At 37.0% G+C, this 24,501-nt stretch overlaps 2 protein-coding genes across 8 annotated transcripts in view; one reads left to right on the top strand and one right to left on the bottom strand.

Annotated features, from left to right (window-relative positions):
- Window positions 1-24,501, top strand: part of LOC5575196 (spastin) — a 182,452-nt gene that overhangs the window by 54,581 nt on the left and 103,370 nt on the right. For 6 of the 7 annotated variants that reach the window (XM_021853233.1, XM_021853223.1, XM_021853224.1 and 3 more), the window contains 2 exons: window positions 3,863-4,033; window positions 18,832-19,116. In XM_021853233.1, the coding sequence (XP_021708925.1) occupies window positions 3,863-4,033; window positions 18,832-19,116 (456 nt within the window). The remainder of the gene's footprint in view (window positions 1-3,862; window positions 4,034-18,831; window positions 19,117-24,501) is intronic. The other variant, XM_021853240.1, reaches the window with a different exon arrangement.
- Window positions 7,584-8,520, bottom strand: LOC110679165. Its single transcript, XM_021853261.1, has 2 exons — window positions 8,166-8,520; window positions 7,584-8,101 (listed from the first exon to the last, which is right to left on the bottom strand). Exons 1-2 carry the CDS (start codon window positions 8,195-8,197, stop codon window positions 7,897-7,899), a joined length of 237 nt encoding a protein of 78 aa, XP_021708953.1. The 5' UTR covers window positions 8,198-8,520; the 3' UTR covers window positions 7,584-7,896.

The raw sequence follows: 24,501 nt of genomic DNA, 5'->3' as shown, positions 1-24,501 counted from the left end.
TTCCGGAAAAATAGGCCATTAAATTTTTTTTGAATTTCATTTTTGGTCATGTATCTACGAGCTCTACCTCTGGTGAAAATTTCATGCAAATCGGAGAACCTCCGGCCCAAATCGTCCGATAATAAAAAAAAATCCCCAGTTGCTAATTACGCAGAGAAAATAATTTCGATCAATCATTTCGAGTTGGATAGCTCGAATGTTCAGAAGTTGATTTTTTCGATCAGCTATCTGCTCGATGGCAATAATGCGACATTATGTAGGATTGAGAGAATAGGAAACGTGAGTTCTTCGAAGAATATTTTTATGATTTTGGACTTCACACGTTTAGAAGAAATTTCAACAAACTGCGAATGTCTTGAAAATTCAAGGTTTATATACAAATAAATTTTGGGAAAATATCTGCAACATATCAGATGGTATGATAATTTTGCAAATTGCTGAATTATTTTTGAAAAATAGGACTTCTGACAGAATATTTCGACCAGAAGAAAGGTTTTAAAATTATGACATTTTTTTTTTAAATTAATTTTTACATTAATTTTGTGCGTTCAACAATAAGGTGAAAACTATTTTTTAAAATTGTCATAATTTCAAATGAATTTGTTTTGTTTAAGTTTCTAAGCTTATTTCAAAATTGTACGTGAATGCTTAGAACATCTGGGGTAATATTGGCATAGTTGGCGATATTTGGGACTAATAAATAAATTGAGATTATTCATGAGTTATTTAAACATGCTAAGAACTTCTGAGAGAATAAATGAAGGTGTCAGAATAATGAAAATTTGAGAATTCATACCTGTTCCTAGCTATGGAATTTTGAGAGTATGAAAAATGCTGGGTTTTTTTTAAAATTTTCTAAAAATTACAGATTCTAAAATTATGAAAAATTCAGAAGTTACAACAGAAAAAAAGTTAGTTCTATAACATAATTTGCATCACATAGGAACGTTTGAAAAGTGTGATTGATGGAAAAAATATTATTAAACAATTCGTGAATCTTGGAAAACCTATTCGGAAAATAGGAATATTTTTGAATCATGGAAATCTCTTACATTATGATTAAAATATTGTAAAGCAGCAAATATGCAGCAAATAAGAATGATTAAGGCGTATAGAAATTTATCAGGTTGGACCTGAATATTCTGAAATTATTTGAATAAAAGTAGTTTTGGGAGAATATTTGTGTAGAATCTAAATGATTGATGATAATGTAAAATTTTGAGATTTGTATACTGTGATTTTGATTAGATCTAAAGTAGAACATTGTGCCGGATCTAAATTTTTGAGGATAACATTCCGTTTTTTTCTGAATAACTTGTGATTACAAAGGTATTTTGAGAAGATGTTCGTGATAAATCTGAAAGTGAAAATTAATCGAAGCCAAATTTATACTTTTTAAAAGCACAACTCTACATAAACACATTCAACTGAAAATTCGAACGATAAGTCAGCATTCGCTGGTGGAGAACAATCGATCATGTTTTTAGTTTAGTTTATGGTTCTTCAGATTAGTGTACTTGAACATTGAAGTTTGGCTTTGATTCATCTTTACCTGAATGTTGGAAGATAATGGAAAATTATTAGATTATTTCTATATTGTTTGTTAATACTGTGAAGTTTTGGAAAAATATATATGTCAATTGGGAATGTTTGAAGATTACAACAAATGTTGAGGGTATTTATGAAATATATGGATAACCATAAGAACGTCGTGAAAATATTGAAATTCATTCGTCTAAAATTGAAAAAATTGCCAGTAACAAGTTATGCTCTTTAGGTTAGTATTCAAATTTGGTTGAAGCCTGAACTATGAAATCTTCACAAAATATTCTAAGAAAGATTTCGAAGAGCTCCTCAGTCGGAAATTACGATATTCTGAGTAGGATTCGAGAAATTCTATTCCAATCGCTGAAAATTTCAAAATCCTCTCCCGTGCGAGAAGCGTGACCTCAGACCTTAAGGACTTGCTGGAGGTGCTTCGGCATGCTTTTCACCAGGTTTTGTAGGTGTTGTGGATCTAGTTCTTCCCAGGCGCGTTCCAAGGCTTCAAAATAATTATTTTTGTTGGTAACACCAGTTTTTTCAACCCTGGCATCGAGAATCGCCCACAAATTCTCGATGGTCTGGGGGTGTTTTTCATGGAGTGGAGTAGGAAGCCTCGTGAAAATCGACGGAATAATGACGGTAGATTCCTACATTAACATCTTGCGGGAAAATCTGGAGGTTTCGCTGATCCAGACGGGCCTTGAAGAAAAATTAATATTTCTCTAGAACAACGACCCGAAGCATACTGGAAAGAAGACCAAGTCTTTCTTCCGGTCTTGTCGGATTAAACCGCTGGAATGACCTCCACAAAGCCCAGACCTCAACCCCATCGAGAATTTGTGGGCGATTCTCGATGCCAGGGTTGAAAAAACTGGTGTTACCAACAAAAATAATTATGTTGAAGGCTTGGAACGCGCCTGGGAAGAACTAGATCCACAACACCTACAAAACCTGGTGAAAAGCATGCCGAAGCGCCTCCAGCAAGTCCTTAAGGCCAAAGGAGGACACATTAACTATTAAATAGCTTTTTATTTTTCTTAAATCATCTTTTTTGGGGCCAAGAAGGAAGTGGGCACTTTTTTGTCACTACTTTTTTTTTCAATACAAATTGATTTTCTTTTTCTTTGAGTAAAATTCTTTTTTTATCGAAATTTCGTAAGTGCAACTTTAAAAGACCATCAAAAATAAAATATCACAAAAGATTTAGGTGTGTTAACTTTAATTTGAACCAAATCAATGAGAGAAATTCAAAAACTGGTATGGTGGGCACTTTATTTTGCCTATCAGTGTAATAAGCTTTGGTTTAAGCGCCATTACTCGTTCTCTGAAACGAGAAAACAAATTTACACAACCCCATTTTACAGAAAGAGTCTTGAAATTGCTTATTTTCTTATTTTAATCGGAACAAACTCATCAAATCCATTCACTGTCTTAACGTCGATTAAAGAAGCCGTATCCACAAAAACTTCGGCATGTTTTCCGTTATCAAAACACACAATAACAGGAGCAACACTGGTTTGAAATATTTTTTGAAGGATTTTTTTTATAAATTTCATTGAACTTTAATTTATGTTTTACGATCTTGATAAAAAAAACTTGGGAAAAACTGAGTTGAATGCACACCTTCTAATTTCAATTACAGTAATTTCTCGATTATATCACGGACTCAAAAACTGTTGGCGTGATATAATGAAAATGCACTTTTCTGCCATATAATTTTCATCAAAATTTGAGCTTTGTATTGCAGAAATAAAGCTAATCAAATGAAAAGCACGCCAAATGAATATATGTTGATTGTTTGGGGTTGTTTTTCAATGTAAAATATATGAACTTCATATAATTATTGAGGCGTGAATAAATCGAACAAAAAACCGTGCTAAAATCGAGAGTGAAATAATGATGCGTTCTTAAAACGAGCAGTGATAAAATCGAGAAACTACTGTACATTTATTTTATTCTTTAAGGATTAAAATGTGAAATTAAAGATACGAAAAGTAAAAAAACCGGCCATGCTTACCACGATAAGCAATTTCAGAAACAACAAGAAAAGGGGAAACTAAGTCCTATTTTGTATTGAATGTAAGATGAATTTGTGAAGTTAAAAACGAAACAGAATGACGACCTTTCGAGAAGATGAAAATTTGTATTATTATTGTAAGATAATAACAACGTATTTTGTTTTTCATACAAAATTATGGTAACGGTGGATAGGTTAATACTACAAAGTGAGGCCACTGCCGACAAATATATAAAACTCACATTTTATTCCTATTTTTTTAAATTTAGCTACACCAAAAAATGTTTCTCTTTATTTCAGGTCAAAAAGAACTGGCTATCGAGCTGTATCGGAAAGGCATCCTAGAATTAGAGCGTGGTATTGCTGTGGAGTGCTGGGGTGGTCGTGGAGAAGTATGGGAACGAGCACAGCGGTTGCACGACAAAATGCAAACTAATTTGTCCATGGCGCGCGATAGGCTTCATTTCCTTGGTAAGTTAATTTCCATAAAATGTCTTGTCTAATTACCTTAATTCAGAGCAGCTACATTTGACATGTGTGAAAAAATTTTAACAATTTCTTATTCGTTAAACAGCACACGTTTACGTTTTGTTAGAGGTTTTATAAGGGAGCGAAGTAATGCTAAATATATATAAATAAATAAATAAATCGCTAGACGAATCCATAGAGGAATTTCTTTTGAGATTTTTTATATAGAATTCATATGAAAATTTATGGAAGAAACGCTAGAAGAACTTCAAAGCCACCCCTGATTTATTTTCAGTCTGGATATTATATATTATATATATTTATTACCTGATTAGAAGTCTGGAATTCTAGACGATTTCAAATATCTCTAAAGGATGACTCTTAATCTTTTTTTAAATAAGAGGAATTATTCAAAGTATTTTTGGGGTAAACTTTAGAATAATTCATTAAAAATCATTTAAGGAGTTCTTGAAGTAACTTCTAGCATTTCTGTAAGACATTTTAGATGACTTCTGAGCAGTGTTGATAGACTCACACTCAAAATCTCAATCAATACGCTCTCCCGTGAGAGCAAACTCATTAGAGATCTGCTTCGCAAATCTCACGCTTGAGATTTTGATGCAAAATCAACTCAATCAACTCAAACCGTAAAAAATGATTCAGTCGCAAAACCCGGCAAAAACTCGTGAAACCCGAATGTTGTGGTTTACGTTAGAAAGGATTAACATAATTTTACCAGACTAACAAGAAATTATTGCCGTGTGTGGGTAAATTGTGGAAATACGAGACAATGAGTTAAAAAGATGAGCCAACTCATCCATGATTTTTTGACTGCTGAGTTGCATGATTGATAACTCACGCATGAAAAATCTCAAGCGTGAGTTGTGAGAAATTGAGTTTTTCACAACACTGCTTCTGAGAGGTGTTTACGGATAATATTTTGGATGAATATCGAGAAGAAATTTATGTCTTGCAAACTAAATTACAATTGAATTTTTGAGGGGTATTAATTTTAACATAATTTGAAATCGACTCCATAACCGAATTTTACAATAAGTTTTAAACCTCGGAACTATTAAAAAATGAAAATTGTGCAAAAGCATTGAAATTTAGACGTCATACCATTGACGAACTGCAAACTATACCAAAGAGTTCATCTATGTTTGTTCAGGCAACTAGTGTTTATTCTCGCACCATGACCTCCTACAAAATTTGTTAACAAGCTGCGCACGATAAATATAAAATACTCAATTTTTGGTAGAAAGCAAGGTGTCATTATGATCGATTGAGCCTCAAATAAACGAACTATTGAAATCATAGAGGATTTCAGGAATCAGGAGATATCTAAAACGAAATTCTTTGAAGGAATCAGGGGATATCTAAAACAAAATTCTCATGAAGTCCGTAAAAAAATATTAAATGAACTCTCAAATCAATCTTCGCGGTAATATCTTCAAGAATCTTTGGACAAATATGTACCTGAATCAATTTCTAGAGAAATCATGGAAAAAATAGGTACATAAATATTGTAATATCCGAAAAAATCGTATAAATATTCGTAGAAAACTGTCTGGTCAGATTATATGAGGAATCAATCTTTAACTCTTAGGTTATGTTAGGTTTCTCTTAAGTCTATTAAGTCTGTTTTTCCACTCAACAGATCTATGAACAATTCATATTTTCAAGACATCCAGTCGCTACCAGCACTGCACATAATGTATTGTCAAACCATCGCATAAAGAATTTCTTGATCTGCACATTGCACACAGTGTTGGGAAACTCGTACTCACGAGTTAAAAAATACTCACACTCGTACTCGTTTGCGAGTAATACTCACACTGTGAGTTACCCATTCCTTACTCTTACTCACGCGAGAGTATGACGTCATAACTCACTGCGAGTATTACTCACGTAAAGAGTAATACTCGCGGTGAGTATGACGTCATTACTCTCGGTGAGTGAGCAAGTTACTCTTTGTGAGTATGGTGAGTAACCAAATTCCAAACCAAAATAAGATTGTACATTTATATGTTTTATACTAGGTGAACGACTAATTCATAGTATTAACAGTTGTTGTCAACTTCTTTATTGTGATATGCATTTTTTTAGCATGGATGTTTAAATATTACTGAATTTATAGTCAGTTTTCAAACATGAATTAACAAGTTATAATGGCAAAAGTTTATTTGTGTTCAAATATATTCCAGACCAATTTCATTCTTTAAGTAACAAAAAATAATACAGATACTTTTTCTAAATACGCTTATGTTATTGATATTCAAATTTGAATAGCAATATTGGTAACATTGGTAAACATACATTTTATTTGCGATTGACATCTTGCCCATTTGATATGTTGTGATGAATTCAAGGCTGCTCTATAGGTGTTCGATTAGCTGCTAATTTTTGACGGTTCACGCCTTTTTGCATTTCTCCTATTGAGGCTCGCTATATATATATAAATAGCTTTCGATTTTTTATTTTTATTTTGAGGTAATTTCGCCAAACCATAAATATTTTCAGCAAAATAAATGTAATCTGCAAGTTTGTTATAGAAAACTAAAAAAAAAAGTAAATGGGCTTTGGGGTCGTTACGTAATGTGATCGTTACGTAAGGTATCCAGTGTTAAGTTATATACCGTTTGAGTAGCTAAATTACTGACAATGGTGCTGAATTCTTTGAAAAATCGCTAGAGGAATTTCTATACGAATTCCTGGGAGAACTGGTGATCCATAAATGGAAAGTCCTTGAAAGTATTTCAGAAGAAATCTATGAAGAAATCACTCGAGCAATTCTCGAACCTTTCTTCGAGGAACCTGAGAAGACATATCGAGAAAAAAAACCTGTGGACTAATCACGTTGAAGTGGCTGTAGTTACTATAGGGATCACTTTGGTTAAAAAAGAGCCTTCAGAGCATCTATTAAAAATATAGACTTGTATTGAAATTGTGACCAAATCTCTTAAAAGAGATCTAGAATAGTGAGAAAAGACGATATCAACAAAAGGATTTCACTATATCACATCCCACCTCATAACAAATAGGATAACATGTAACGAATTTTATAAACGATTTTTGTACAAACACCCATGTGCAAATTATCACACAATCCTATTATTCGGTAAAATTAATCTGACAAATTTTGTGCGCCACACATTTTGGTCTAAAACACCAGTAAAGTCGAAATAAAATTCTCAAACACGGCTTGCGAAAGATTAGCCTGTTTCTTCACGTCTTTGGTCTAAAGATCTCGTGGTGCCCACTAGACTGGCCCTTAAACAAAAAAGTTGTAAAACTCAACGGGGCACCCCCTAGATATGAGCCTTAGGGTAAGAAAAACGTTCTCTTAAAATTTCAACTCAATTGGTTGCTCCACCAGCTGGCGCATTCGATTTGAAGTTTGTATGGGATATTCGTCTCAAATATATTGAAAATTGAACCTATGTCACTGTTTCGTTCCGTATACTAATTGTTCGCGTTCAAATAAGCCCAGAATGACAAATACACTAGTTGATACCCTAATGAACATAATTGCAGAAGGTTGTATCTGGATTTAATATCATTTTCATTACTCTTCCAATTGTTGAAAGTTAGGCACTGCCCACCTGCCGCTGCCAACACCAGCGGTGTGACCATATCGATTGCCTGGCGATTAACTAGCCGCTCCGCAGCTTTTGAATAGACCTGCTACCAGCCCTGCAACATTAGCATCAAATTCCCAGACTTTTCCCGGTTATCTCGAAATTCCCGACTGTGTGGCCACCCTTTTAAAACAGAAAATCACCTTACTTGCTCAGGATTTGAGCCGAGGACAGCTGATCATAGTAGTAGGCTCAATGCAAGGGCGTGTACTGGTTGGAGTCCGGCTAGTCAACGGATTTCTCCGCTCCGACCAGTTCCTCGGTAATTTCCCCTTGGCCGGTTTTCTCATGATAGTTCAGACATATTTCGCTGGGAATGTTGGCCTCGGTGTTCCCGCGCTGCAAATTGGTGAGAACTGTATTCGTGGATTTGTACGGGAGGAATGCACTCTTTCGGTTGCCGCTTGTAAGCGGATTGAAATCCACTTTTCTGAAACGGTGAATTAGTCAACATTCAATAACATATGTATAAAGAACTATGTAACAGATTTTACCTGTCTTCATCGGAGTACGGGAATGATCTCATTTCAACGAAAAAGATACTGTTTTGAGTACTAATTACTTATAAACAGTCAATTATTTCACAATGTTGGACAAAAAGGCAACAAATATTTGGAAGTAAACAAATTGTTTGTTGATATTTTTTTCTTTGACAACAGTGTCTTCCAAAAACATTCGAACAGAGTGAACGTGATTACAGTAATCCCAGTTAATTTCAAAAATGTATAAACTTGGGTTAACAGATCATTCAAATTTCCTATATCAAGCGTGTGATAGAATAAGGGCGTAAGTCGCGATTTCCCTTCATCGATCCTCTCTTCTGTAAATAAAGGTGACAAGATGCGAGTTTGTTAGCATGTTTTCATCTCAGAACGCAAGAATGCATCGTTACCTAGGAGTTTGAATTGAAAAAATGCTGACAAACTTGCATCTTGTCACCTTTATTTACAGAAGAGAGGATCGATGAAGAGAAATCGATCATGTGACTTACACCCTTTTTTCTAGCACACGCTTGATATATTTGTTTTATTATAACAGACCATTACGCGTATATAGAATTTGGCCATTTTAGGCCCAGATAGCCGTAGCGGTAAACGCGCAGCTATTCAGCAAGACCAAGCTGAGGGTCGTGGGTTCGAATCCCACCGGTCGAGGATCTTTTCGGGTTGGAAATTTTCTCGACTTCCCAGGGCATAGAGTATCTTCGTACCTGCCACACGATATACGCATGCAAAAATGGTCATTGGCATAGTAAGCTCTCAGTTAATAACTGTGGAAGTGCTCATAAGAACACTAAGCTGAGAAGCAGGCTCTGTCTCGGTAGGGACGTAACGCCAGAAAGAAGAAGAAGGCAAAATTTAAATGGAAATGGCATATCTGTGTAGTGAATGTTATTGTGCTCTGCAAGATAAATCCACGTAATGCGATTATCTGAAAATGTCTATATACCGTCGCAGTGATAATGAAAATCATCAAATGTTTTAGATTTAGCAAATTTGAAACATTTGCGTCCTTGAAGAACGAAAAAAAAACCAAGCCTACTTGAATTTTGACGTTGCGTTTGAATTGCGCGCATATCTTCTGCGCGTTACCGCCGCCGCTGGATGTGGATTTAATATAAGCGCCGCAATAATAAAATGAAGCAGAAATCAAGGTGCGTTGAAAGCACACATATGGTATGTATCAATTAAAAAAGTAAACTACTCCTGACTAGTATGTCTTTTAGAACACCGGTTCATTGACACAGAGACAACGATAGATCGTTGCACGCCTGACATAACCTTGAAACTCCATATAAAAAATGTCAATTCCAGCAGTGAATGTCAAGTCCATATAAAAAAATCCAAACAATTTTAGCAGTGAGTGTAAAGAGCAAGACAGTCAATTGAGCGTGATAAAAGAGGGACAGAGAAGGAGAATTTTTCATGACGTCAGCATGCACTCTTCTATGTTTGATTCGAGCAGTGTGTAATGTACTGTAAAGGCGTTTACGACACAACATACGGAGCGCAATGCCCAAAATAAATTACAGCTTGTGGTAAGAATTCATATTAAAACAAGGTTTTGGGTCCATCAAATAGTTCCTAGAATGAACATTTCATCTTACCATTTGATTAAGAACGCCCTAAGGATAGCCTTACATATTACTTATGATTTATTTGGGCCATTTGCAAGCTTTTTGAATATTTACAATACTTCAAGTGAGTAAAATTACTCACGAGTGAGTAAGTGTTAGTCTAAAACTCACTCACGAGTATGAGTTGTACAGCTGAAACTCACGCCTGAGTATACTCACGCGAGAGTTCAAGCTGTACAACTCATACTCGCGAGTGAGTTTTCAGTTTTCAGTGAGTACTCACGAGTTTCCCAACACTGATTGCACATTGAACAGATTACTCACAATATTAGTATGTATGCTCGTTGCTGATGATTTAAAACAACATGCCCTATCTTAGCGAGCTATGCGTTTATTGAGCTGACGTAGTAATTGCAATTAACTGAACATCAATGGTTTCGTCACAACCGGCCTCTATTTGTGCGTATGAAATCAATCAATGCACACACATGGTTAGTTATTGGTTTTCATTGGGTACTTACCACTTTCTGTTCAATGCAACTGTATCAGCGCTGGTGAAGGTTAAATTAATAATATAAAACACCTCCGCACAGCTGCCTACTATAGTCAAAACTATTTTTATCTTCGTGGAGATAAGAAGTTTGTGCTGCGGAAAGCATCAACATGAAGAACTTACTAGTCTTCACTATAATCTTTGTATTATCGGGAGTAGTGTTTAGTGGTGACTTGAGTTCCAATAGTGATTCCAAAGTACTACATCAAGAAAATTCTCGAGAATTGAGGCATATTGGCGCAAACGGATATGTATATGGATACATGTCCCCTTATGTTGGATATTATCCACCACATCCTTATCATGTTCAACCCTTAGGCATCGTACCAGTTCCTATACCTATATACGGAGGCGGAAAACACCATAAATCGAAGGTAAGAATTGCAATGACTGCTCAAATATCTATTATTTTTTTAATTTCTTACAGAAACATTCATATGGACTCGTACCCCATTACCCATTGTATTACTAGAGGTGATCAACATAATAGCCTTGTTGATTGTAAAAATAACATAATTGTTAGTGCATACTTTTAAATTGAAGTTTTTATTGTTCAACGTTTATATAGTAATGAGAATAAATGAAAAAAGTCAAATTACAAATTGGTTTTTCTTTTATTTGTTCGCACATGAGTATGAAAAACGGAAGTGTAGGGGTACGAAATGCCTTTAACTATCTAGTTTCCTATCCTATCTGGTCTCGTTTCAACAAAAGTCGAAATTGTTTTCATTATCTGGGTATAGTAACATCTGCTAATAGTCTTCTAAGTTGCAGTAAAAAACACACTTTCAGCATGGCTTTGTTTTGTAATTGCGAACCACTAGCGCCCAAAAAAAAAAATCTGTATAGAAATACTTAATTAATCCATTATGAAGGGTTCCGGGTCATTTGGCAGAACGCCATTTTGGCCGAATGCCGTTTGGCCGAAATTGAAAACAATAGTGAACTACTGTTAGCATGTATTTGTAATGAATTTCAAAACTGCTAGCTCGCTGCGCTCCACGCCGTCTTGTACCAAGCGGGTCCGACACGAACACCATCTTTGCAGGGTTGCTGCCTGACATTCTTGCAACATGCCCTGCCCATCGTATCCTTCCAGCTTTGGCCACCTTCTGGATACTGGGTGCGCCGTAGAGTTGGGCGAGCTCGTGGTTCATCCTTCGTCGCCACACACCGTTTTCCTGCACACCGTCAAAGATCGTCCTAAGCACCCGACGTTCGAAGATTCCAAGTGCTTGCAGGTCCTCCTCGAGCATTGTCCACGTTTCATGCCGGCCTTATGAGCGTTTTGTACATGGTGCATTTGGTGCGGGACTGAGTGAAGAACTAGCCATATGTGTTAAAATTCACGTTAATAAAGAAAAAAAAAAACATTTGGTGCAGGTGTGACCGCAGCTTCTTGTGGAGGCCATAGTAGGCCCGACTTCCACTGATGATACGCCTCTGTATTTCACGGCTAACGTTATTGTCAGCCGTCAGCAAGGATCCAAGGTAGACGAACTCGTCGACCACCTCGAACGTATCCCCGTCTATCGTAACACTGCTACCTAGGCGAGCCCTGTCGCGCTCGACCCCACCAGCTAGCATGTAGTTTGTTTTGGTCGCATTCACCACCAGTCCAACTTTTGTTGCCTCGCGTTTCAGGCGGGTGTAAAGATCTGCAACCTTTTCAAAAGTTCAAGACAATGTCCATATCATCCGCGAAGCAAACAAATTGTCTGGATCTCGTAAAAATGGTACCCCGGCTCTCCGCATAACACCTTCTAGCGCAATATTGAACAACAGGCACGAGAGTCCATAACCTTGTCGTAGTCCCTGGCGGGATCCAAACGAACTGGAGTGTTCGCCTGAAACCTTCACACAATTTCGCACACCTTCCATCGTCGCTCTTATCAGTCTCGTGAGCTTCCCGAGAAAGCTGTTCTCGTCTATGATTTTCCATAGCTCTACGTGGTCGATACTATCGTATGCCGCCTTGAAATCGATGAAAAGGTGATGCGTTGGGACCTGGGATTCACGACATTTTTGGAAGATTTGTCGTACAGTAAAGATCTGGTCCGTGTCGATCGACCGTCAACGAAGCCGGCTTGATAACTTCCCACGTTTACTACAGGTGACACACGACGGAAGATAATCTGGGATACCCAGACAACCAGAAATCGCATAACAGTATACGTAATGGCTCGTTTATTCATACAAGTTTCATCACATCCGCACTACACGGTCGACGAAATCATACGATTGATAAGTTTCCTCGCAAAAAATGCTGCTTTCAGAGTTTTTTTTTTGTACATTTCGGTTTACAAAATAAGTCGAATCAATCCGTAGCAGCTGTGAAATCGACATTTTTAATCATAAATCAAACCGAATACAATTACAAATTAGTGCGCAAGAAAATTTATACTCCCCCATTGTATGCCATTTTCAATCGTATATAATATACACGTATATCACCTCCACTTTTGTACGTATAAGGCCTTTTCGCGACATCTCATATATAAAAATATGCACATGTAAGCATCGTATACTGCAAAAGACGATTGTGTTATATGTACGTATTGATTATATGTACGTGTTTGTATTATATGTACGTGTTGATTGTCTGGGTAATACTTTGTAGGCCGCATTTAGAATGCTGATTGCTCGAAAGCTCTCACAATCTAACTTGTCGCCCTTCTTGTAGATGGGGCATATTACCCCTTCCTTCCACTCCTCCAGTAGCTGTTCTATTTCCCAGATTGTGCCTATCAGCCGAATAGTCAGTCATGGTCAATCTCTCCGGGCCCATCTTTATGAGATCAGCTCCGATACCATCCTTTCCAGCAACTTTATTGTTCTTGAGCTGGTGCATGGCATCCTATACCTCCCTCAAAGGGGGGTCTGGTTTGTTGCCATCGCCCGCAGTACTGAAGAAGGCATTTCCTCCATTGTCCCGACCTGCATTGCCTGAGCTCTCAGCGCCATTCAAGTGTTCGTCGAAATGCTGCTTCCACCTTTCGATTACGTCACGCTCGTCCGTCAAGATACTCCCATTCCCCCTGCACAGCTCGGCTCGCTTCACGAAGCGTTGAGCTAATGCTTGAACTAACGTGTTTCTTGAGACCGGGAAAGCGGTTCCATTTCCTCGCACCCCGTCTCCTCCAGGCGGCGTTTTTTCCCCCGAAAGAGGCGAGTCTGCTGTTGACGTTTCCGTCTATAACGTTCCACGTTCTGCCGGGTCCCTTGCTGCAGCATGACCACCCGCGCTGCATTCTTCTCCTCCAGAATCTGCCCACATTCCTCGTCGAACCAATCGTTCCGTCGACTCCATCCCACGTACCCGACGTTGCTCTCAGCTGCTTTCACTGTTCTCCAGCAGTCCTCAAGAGGGGCTTCATCCAGCTCACCCTCTTCCGGTAATGCAGCCTCGAGGTGCTGCGTATATGCAGTTGCGACATCTGGTTGCCTAGAGTCATACCGAGGCGGCCGTCGGTACCGGACGTTGTTAATGACGGAGAGTTTTGAGCGCAGTCCAATCATCACCATATAGTGGTCAGAGTCGATGTTAGCGCTACGATAGGTCCTGATTAGCTTAACTTAGCTTAGACTGACTACACATATCAATGGTTGCTATTCCGTGATTGACCAAAGTCAGTGAAAATGCACAAAGAATCAACTAGAAGTTCGGCTGGGATTGGCCATAATCTTCCTCGGTGTGCACAATTCAGTGCCTCTATTTATACAGGGTCAATAACGGCGTCGGCCACATCCTTGCAGTCAGGTGGGATTGGGGGAAGGAATGTTAGTGTGTAACCACAGACAAACAGACGTCACACTCTCATCGCTGTCCATCGACCAACTTTTTAACGATCGATTCAAATATTGGGTAGGTGGTCAATCGACCACCCATAGCGCTCGCGTCGTTTTTGTTCGTGTTTGACGTTTATACACTACCGCCACCTGTTGGTCCATCGGCCAGTGTTTTTAGCATTGGGCGTACATGATTTCGCGACTATGATTTTGATCGAGATTTGTTCTAAGTGTTACGTCTGTTTCTCTGTGGTGTAACCTTTGCTTTTTTGAGACCGTGTTTGCCTCTGCATCTCCACGAAGGTTACTTGGAGGGATGTTGGCAATGGTGAGGATCGTTGGGTCACAGGATTCACTTCGATAAGCGATTAGACCAATAAATAATTATTTGGGACATATAAACAAATATAATATTTTCATTTGATATGAACAATTTCTATGTAGAGGAAAATTATACCGACACTTGAGGTGACGAACCATTCAAAGTTTGTTGAACAAATACCTAAATGTAACATTCCTACACTGCCCATAAAGGCATAACTGTCCCATATGGAATTACTAGGCATTGAGAAAACAGCGCTCAAAGTTTGAAGCTTGCGTTTTCATACAAATGGTTATAATTTTCTAGTAAATTTTTGAATGCAATATTCATTTAGCTTCACCCCACAGAATACTCAATTTGCTAATATTGATTAGTAAAAAATATAAAGTTGAGCATAATTCCTGTTTCGCAGTTGCTATTGGGGTTCAAAGTTCATATAGAGACTGTTATGCCTTTATTTTTTCAATATGGGACTGCACAAACTTCATATTTTTCCACACTATTTTCAAACAAAGTGTATAAATTTTCATATGCCTAGTGAAGTGCATATTAAACCATGAATGTTGCGATGAAAAAAAGTGTTAGTTCGAAAATCAATATGGGACAGTTATGCTTCTATGGGCAGTACAGCTGTCAGGACGAAAGCATGTGTTATTATAATTTAGTTATTTGAGAAGAAACAAAAAACTCGATTGGTTGGAACATCAGAGAACACTCTTATTCTTATGCCGACACTTACAGTGGCGAACCATCCAAAGTTTGTTGAATAAAGTGAACCTTTCGCAAGTCTACACTTGTAGTGTCGAACCATTCAAAGTTTTTTTCTTGAAGGTAAAAAGAAAGGGGTGTTTTGAAAAAAAAATAAAGATAAATAATTCATGAATCAGAGTTTATGTCGACACTCACAGTGACGAACAATTTATAGTTTGTTGAAAAATAATATTTAAGTCCCACCGTTGTAACGATTAAATGTGCAGTCATACTTATTTTATGGACTAGAAATATAGTAGCATGAAACAAGCTCACCAATTGATCCGTCATCCTTGACTGAGCAGCAACAATCCACTTTCAGCTTCACTCGTTTGCTCGGCTATTCAAAAGCACTCAGACCAGCGCGCGACCCGAGAGGGAAAACAACTGACGACTGTGCACGGGATTTCTTGACGCACTGCCCAGGAGCAAGCGTCAAGGTCGAAGGATCAAAAGAACTAATCGAATGCGGCACTTTTTCACTTTACTCGACCGACGCGCGACATGTTTGATCCTGCCACCATCGCTCGCCCCCGCTGGAGCAAGCATCAAGGTCGAAGGATCAAACACTACTGTTAGCGCTACGATAGGTCCTGATGTCGATAATGGCGGAGAAGGCGGCGAAATCAATTAGTCGTAAGCCGTTTTCTTTCGTCAGTCGCTGGGCGCTGAAATTTCCAATAGTCGGTCTTTACTCTTCCTGGCCAACCTAAGCGTTTAGATCTCCTATGATGATTTTGATATCGTACGCTTGGTAAGCTACCCAGACAACCAGAAATCGCATGAAAGTTCACGTTATAACTCGTTTATTGATACTAATTATATCAAACTCGCAAAACACCGTGGATAAACTCGTCAAATTGATGAGTTTCCTCGCATAAAACACTTCTTTTCTGAGTTCATTTGCACATTTTGTTTCGCCTCGTACACTCGTACAAAGTAAGTCGAATCAATTCGTAGCAGCTGTCAAATCAACATTTGTTATCATAAGTTAAGTCGCATAAGATCACAGGTTAGTTCGGTGGAATATTTAAACACTCGCATTGTATGTTATTATTCATCACATAATATATGCACGCATATCGCCTCCACTTTTGTTCGTAGAAAGCCGTTTCGCGACATCTTATAAGTGAAATTTTGCACATACAAAGCCTCCAGGTGATTTCGTTATGCGTACATTTTGGTTGTCTGGGTATCGTACTTGCATTCGAGCTGCGCGTAAAAAGCGTCTTTATCGTCATCAGTACTTCCGGAGTGAGGGCTGTGCACGTTTATTATGCTGAAGTTGAAGAACTGGTCTTTGATCCTCAACTTACACATTCTCTCATTGATCCGCTACCACCCGATCACGCGCCTCTGCATATTACCCATCACTATAAAAGCTGTTCTTAGCTCGTGTGTGTTGCCGCAGCTCTGGTAGGTTTATGGACAATGAGTCGGGATTTTTTTCCTTCTTTGAAAAAAGATTGCACTTTGCTGCTGTAACTATGAAAACCAACGTGTGCACTCTCCCGGGAAATGCGCTGCCTTGTATTGTACACGCGATTCTGTATATGTGGTAGAAAGCTTTTTGCACTACAAATGCCAGTGTGTAAGTAGCCAAAGCGTCAACTCTGGCCGGTGCACAGTTTTGCTACATCAATCAATTCGATCAGTGCGAGCGTGCGGATAGGGAGGAAGAGAGAAACCTATCCACGAGAGAGATCCATTTTGTTTGCTTTCTTTTGGCCTTCGCGCCTTCGGCATCAGTGATTTAGCATTCAGTGAAGTGCAGACGTAATTTTTCAGAAGGCTAACGGTAGGAAGTTATCTTCAAGTTTGGCATTCAGTTTTCGCGTTTTTTTACAATACTGGTTCAAAACCTCTCTTTTAACATACAGTATTAGCGCGGTGGTACTTGACCATCGCAAGTATCAGATGACAACCTGAAAATTAATTCGAAAGCGGTCGCGCCCACCGTCATTGCCAGCATTTCACGCTCGTTGTGTGTTTTAAAAGCGAGCGTTTTTCATGATACGTGCACTAAGTACTCAATGCGACTTATCTTGTATCGATTCTATATCAAGATGTACGGGTTATTATCACAGCCCTGTGTTGCAATATTACTAGCAATATTACTAGCTAATATTAGCTAGAATCCAGTGCTTTATAAATCGACACTGATGACCCGCATAACTATTTTTTTTCATATTCAAAATCGTTAAAATTGAAAAAAAATGTTGATTGAATTGATAAATCAAAGTAAACAACCCGATTAGCATCTGAAATCTTAAAAATCGACTGAAAGACTAGAAGAAAATTATATTTGAATACAAAGGTTAGTAACCACTGATTACACATTTTTATTAACTTAAAAAAATGGTTTGAATCCAAGATATACCTAACAATGGCAATAATAAAATGACACAAAATTAGAAGTGCACAGGTTGATAATTAAGCCATGCGACGCCTCTGTGTATATGTAAAATTGTTGATATACAGATTTTAAAAATTTAAGAATGTTTGCTATCATTTCTCCTATGTTGGATTTTCAACGTAATTGTGCAGAATTCTCTTACCTCCTTTGTGTTTTAACTTCGATAACTTTTGCAAATATGTATGCAAATATTCATTGTTAGCCGTTTATAAACAATTCTTCCGGATCAAAAGGCTGTCATACGTAAACGCAGGAAGATTTTAGCGCTACGTAATCAATGAACGCTTGGTACATGTGTGAAACTTACTCATTGACATTATTAATACATTCTAGCGTGTGTACTAAATATTTAACTATGTAATATTTTCTAATTTATACATTACAACCTTTCCTTGATTCCCCAATGCAAAATTGTACACTTCAGATACCAAAGGAGTCATCCATATATCACATAAAAACTCCGATATCAAACGTTTTTAAACGTTCTTAAACGACTTTATGCAAAAAAAAGCAGTTCAACTGCAGACAATCAGATAGAAAATAAAACTTTTTACAAATTTGCCGCATTTATTGCCAAACGCCAAAAATTGTAAAAAAATCAGATTTCATTAATATGAAGATGAATCGAAGCCAAACCCCAAATTTTCAAGAGCACGAATCTGGAGAACCGAACATCCATTTGAGCTAAAACGTAATCGATTGGTCATCACCAGCAAGTAACCAATCGATTAAGTTTTCTGCTCAAACGGATGTTCGGTTCTCCAGATTTGTGCTCTTGAAAATTTGAGGTTTGGCTTCGATTCATCTTCACCTTAACAAATACTAAAATTGTAAAAAATCTTTTAAAAAAATGACGTCATAAAGTAAAGTCAAAACTATTTTAAAAGACAAATAGAAAATACCAATACTCATGAATTATTACCCGATTATTTTTTTCGTTTATATAAAATAAAATGCTGCTTCGTAGATGCGTTGTTCAGCGTTTTCTAAGCTATGTTTATATTAGTTCAATTATACATTTAGACGTGTAAAATGTCACTCCATTAGTACGTCGGAAGATTCGGTAAGCATTTTCTCCCCTCAAACTTGAACTGCTTGTTCTTGCTTTTTAAATCAGCGACAACATCCTGTAAATTTTATTAAATCATTAGTTTGGGTTCATTGTTCAACATTTCTGCCTTGATTTTTTTTATGTCGTTTGATTATATTTATTTTTTTACTATTTGTTTTTGTTTTGTTTTTTTTTTTCGTAGAATGCATGCTAGAAGCTAATAGACTTGAAATAACCGACAAGCACAAACTGGAACGGTCCAACACGTTTACCATAAGTACAAATCCTCATCCTACAAATCATAATCATATGGCGGCACCTACCATCAATGCTAAACCTGCAGCACACCACAATCGTACACAATTCAAAGTTCCATCGGCAATTAGCAGACCTCGAGCGCGACAACAAGAAAATCGGTTGATGATGCTGAACAATGAGCCTTCGTCCAGCTCTACAAAACAAAAAAATGTGTCGAGTGATACAGACGGTAAGATACACTACTCGTAAGCCTTGTATGCGCAATCTTGAACTTTTGTAACCTGGCGAAGCAACGTAAGCGCCATTGAAAACGTTGGCACAATTTTGGTTGGCGGTCGTCAACCACTAGGCAATATTAAAAATTTATCCTCAAAAATTCTTAGCTAGGACTAATCCTTCTATCCATCGGTTCATCCACATCAAAATTGTCTCATTTTTGTATTTATTTTTCTTATTTATATAGATTACCACATTTGTTTTCATTTTATGAAATTTATAATATACTTTTCAATGACGCATAACTTATGCGGCATAAGCCAGTAAGTCGAAAAGGGAGCAGTGTGATGGGTATACTACTACTACTACAAATCGTATTTTGAACTGGTAATATAATAAGCCCTTTTATAAGATATTTCATAATAGATGTTCGTTGATTTTTCTAAATGAAATTTTAACCCTTTCTTTCCCACAGCTTTGATTTTGTCTCAAGCACCAGAATGCCGCTATTTACTTAATTAAGGGTTGCTGAATCCATTGCCATTTACAGAAATATCATAGCACGTCTAGTTTTTGAGATATTGGCTGTTGAAAATGCTAAATTTGACTATTTCAGCCAATAGGGTCCTAAAGCCCTGTCCCAATTTTAGTGCCAAACGCTTAAGTTTAGGCCAAAAACACATGATTACTCAATTTTCTAATGTTTTCCGTTAGTTTAAGCCCAAAAAACATTTTTTTAGATTTTGTCACATCCTTTGGCTTAAACTCAAATTTTGGGTGTATTTTGTTTTCCGTGTCCCTTACGAAATGTCAGATAGGAACAACCCCAGTGGTCGAACTAAAACCCCTGTGGTGTTTTTGTCGACTAAGCGAACGTCAAACATGATCAAAAGTGTCAAGGTTCATTTATGGACCAATTTTTTTTAAATTAAAGTTTAAACATGATAAAGCCATTATTTGAGCGGGAAAATTGTTAAAGTAGTTACAGTAACATGCTTTTTCGTGTTATTAAATAAAAACAAGATTTCATTAAAAATTTTAGGACCCAATTTGCATGCAAGTTTTCCAGCTTGCATGGCAATTTATTTGCTTAATTTGCCTCAGAACTCAAACTTCATGTGTATAACAATACTTATTATCAATATTCATAATACTTCTGATGCTCAAAAGTTTTTTTTGTTGGTTTAGAAAAGTATTGTATTTTGGCATATAGCTAAGAGAAACGAAGAATTTCGTATGGAGACTGCAAGCATGTTGAAAAAAATCGATTTAACCTCAATTTAATCGTGCAATTTCAATCAAATTACAGTCGAAGCTTGTTATAACGACATCGCAAGGGACCGTCGTAATAGAGAAAAGTCGTTATAGGGAATAGATATAACACCAAAAAATGTTTCAAGGGACCGAAAAATGTCGCTACAGAGAGCTATTGTCGCTATAAAAGTTGTCGTTATAACGAGCTTCGACTGTATATCTGAAATGAATGTTCGAGTCCTGTTTTGCATGCTTGGTAGATTAGATCATAATATTTTTTTGATAAATCATTGTTTAAATTTTATGTTAACATCAATGCAACCAGTGTTTTATACAACTTTGGCGACCTGTAGCTAAAAATTGTGACGTGCTGGAACATTTCTGAGAATGGCATCAGATTCAGCAACCTCAAATTTACTAGAGACACATAATTTGATTCTTGAGACATGTAAAAATGTCATTTTTGTTACGCTGTGTAATTTGACTGCTAAAACAACGTGTTTGGAGATAGTTACAGAACAAAAGTTGTTACATATTATCTAAAGTATTCGAAATTATTTTAACTCTGTCCCATGGTAGTAACTCAATTCATTTTCGACGAACTTGAGACAAACCGAATCAGATGAATACTACGCAATAGATACTAGAATATGAATCCATACTCATTACATTGATTTAACAGTCAATTAATTGTTTCAATAGTAAAACTATTGCATTTACAGTAAATTTACTATTTATAAACAATTTGAAAAAAAAAATTGATTTCGAAAAAATAGCTCTTTTTTCGTAAAGGTTGTTTGTTTATCAATAGTTTTATAATCTGGTCATGTCATGTTTTGTGAGACAAATGAGCGTATAAATTCATTTTAATCATTATTAGGCTAATAGTACTCAATGCGATTCAGCTAGTATTATTGATGTTTCCTAACGATATAAATCTCGCATAACATATGATCTCGCCCTTAAAGCCATTGGTAACCACGTGTGTAGTCCGTTGTTTCTGAGCATTTGAATGGATTTACACGTTATTGACCAGCGCTATGATGAAAGAAGGATCATTCTCTACCGGCCAGTGATGTTGGTTTGAATGCTTATTCATTCATTTGCTCAGAAACAACGAGCTACACACGTGGTTACCAATGGCTTTTAGGGCGTTATCCCAGAGTACGCGAGAAATATATGTTTTGTCCCTCCCAACAAAATCAAAACAAAAACCCTGGCGCCACGTTTTATCAATGTTGGGTTGTTGATTTCTGGCTCTTGTCACCTCAATATCAGCAATGATGTCATTTCGTGGTTAGAGATAGAGTTATTCTGCCCATAACTGCATATTTGTCACATTCGACATTTCGTCAATTGCGAGTTAATACCTTGGAGAGTCATCAAATGATAAATACTTTCGATCAACTTACTAAAATCTATGAGATTTGTTCTAGAAAATTCGAAAAAAAAAACACCAAGTTATTTTGTCACACTGGTAGTTGTAATCGCATAACAGTCACATTGATATTATACTTGAGCCCCGTAGATCAAACAAGATACCCAACCATGGACCGACGTTATTTCATTAAAAGAACAGCGGATCATCTCCCGACTGCGGACTGGATACACCCGTTTATCGCACAACATGGAAGGCTTGCCTTTCCACAGAATTTGCACCACTTGCAATACACACAACAAGGTGGAACATTTCCTATGCGTCTGCCCTCAGTACGAATTTCATCGTAGAAACCATGGACTAACGGGGAGCATTCGGGATAACCTATGCAATGATACGACTACACTCAACACTGTCATCTGTTTCCTGAAAGATTCAGGACTATACTCCCAAATATAACTTTACCTCTACTTTTTCCCGCAGTCGGGGTATCTCTGCCGGTGGAGGGTTTCGACCTTCCTCCAGGAGAGCTCTACCTTGTTCTTGCCTCCCCTCCATTCCCGGTTTAGTGTGAAACAATTATGTTTAGTTTGAACCTGTTGCTGGCGACTAATTTTATCTCACCGAAAACGTGTTTTTCAAATTTTGTGGTAGTTTATTTGTATTTTGATATGCTGCTTGAAAGTCTGCAAAACTCCTTATTAAAAGCAGCCTTTCTGGCGCTTTTCTGACAAATGGTGATGAACTAGCCGTATGCGCACCACATTCCCGGAATATGCCAGTAGGTAGCCAATGTTCTTAGAAGTTATTGAAATGTCTTCTGTTGAAGTTGTTTTGCAAAACCATGAAGTTTGGTGTGTCGCAAGGAAGAATTCAGAATTATTCTAAAAGTAGCCACTTCCCTGAGGGCACCACATTTCCGGAATATGCCAGTAGGTGGCCAATGTTGTCAGAAGTCATTGAAATGTCTTCTGCTGAACTTGTTTTGCGAAACCATGAAGTTTGATGTGTCGCAAGGAAGAATTCAGAATTATTCTAAAAGTGGTCACTTCCCTGGGGCACCACATACCCGGAATATGCCAGTAGGTGGCCAATGTTGTCAGAAGTCATTGAAATTTGTTCTATTGAACATGTTTTGCAAAATCATGAAGTTTGATGTGCCGCAAGAAAGGTTTCAGAATTATTCTAAAAGTGGCCACTTCCCTGAGGGCACCACATTCCCGGAATATGCCAGTAGGTGGCCAATTTTGTCAGAACTCATTGAAATGTGTTCTATTGAACATGTTTTGCAAAATCATGAAGTTTGATGTGCCGCATGAAAGGTTTAAGAATAATTCTAAAAGTGGCCACTTCCCAGGAAATTGCGCCCCCCTCTACCGGGGATTCCTGGGTATCCAGATCCAATATGTGCCCTCTAAATGGTAAGAATCTATCTGAAATTTGACCAATTTTAGATCAGCCAGAAAATAAAATATATGTATTACATAACAGGCTTGTAGAGATGAAGGAGAATCGTTCATCCCTTGCAAAGATTCCAGGACTTCCAGAACCGGTTCTGGGGCATTACTAACTGCCTCTGGAAAACTATGATCTTTGTTGAGTCACGACTAACTTTTCAAAAGGGTGTATGTGAAAATGGTTCAAAAATATTCAAAAAGCTGCACAGCAAAAACGGTTTGTTCGATTGTTAGACAACTAAAGAAACAAAGTTAGACAACTAAATAAAGATTCCAAAAAAAATACACACAGTAAAAAAATTTTTTTTGCATTAAAAAACATAATTTTTGACACAAAAACTCAAATATCTCAAAACCCTATCGGAATACCAACGTAATTTTTTGAGGGAAAACGGTCCATTATATTAGCTATCTACCATAAAAATTTGGTGATGGTAAACCAATAAACAAAAAAGTTATGACATTTCAAACATGTCACAATTTTCACATTTAGTAGAAAAAAATTTTTTTTTTCGGTGTAAATTATTACGGGAACCGCAGTTTGTTGCTGATTTTATTGTTAAGGGCCTTGCGTGAATTAAACAAGTCGTTTTCATGTATTCATTAGTATTATGTATATTATATGTATAAATATTATGTATATGTATAAATATTATATGTATATGTATATATGTATAAATTAAAATGAATTAACAGATTACACGAAAATAAATTTTTTTTTACCAGAATTTTTTTTTAGAGTATGATCGATGAGTTTCTAAATGTTATATATAAACTTTAAAAGTTTTGAATTTGGGTATGCGTTATGAGATCATGAAAACATTTTATTAATACTCATTTATTTATTTATTTATTGTTATTCAATTTTTTTACAATATCGAACACTTTTGCATCATTATCAGTACAGTTCGAGTATAGTTTTGCTTTAATTTTATTTTCTGACAATGGAATGAAACAGTGAAATTTTTGGGTTCCTTGGATCGTTTTCGCGTTATTATATTGCTCGCTGAGCTCTGATGCCGTTAATTCGTACTCTTCAGTAGTAGTAAAACAAAATGATAATTTTGTAAAATCTTCTTCTTTTCTGCGATTCGCCCAATCAAATTGTTCTTTTGCAGTTTTAATTGGATGCTCACGTTCTTTGGCTAAATTTGCTCTTGTGGCCATGCGCTTTATGGTTCCTCCAATAGCATCTGTTCGGTTCCGAACGTTTGAATTTTGTTTGCCTTGTTTGATTGTTTGTTATTCCCTGTCATAAAATCTATGTTGATTATTTCCCTTTTCCCTAAAACTCAATAAGAAAAGTAAC

This window comes from Aedes aegypti, chromosome 1, assembly GCF_002204515.2.
Source record: "Aedes aegypti strain LVP_AGWG chromosome 1, AaegL5.0 Primary Assembly, whole genome shotgun sequence".
Classification (NCBI taxonomy): domain Eukaryota; kingdom Metazoa; phylum Arthropoda; class Insecta; order Diptera; family Culicidae; genus Aedes; species Aedes aegypti.
Note: the sequence above shows the minus strand (reverse complement) of the source record. Positions and strands in the feature narration are given on the sequence as shown.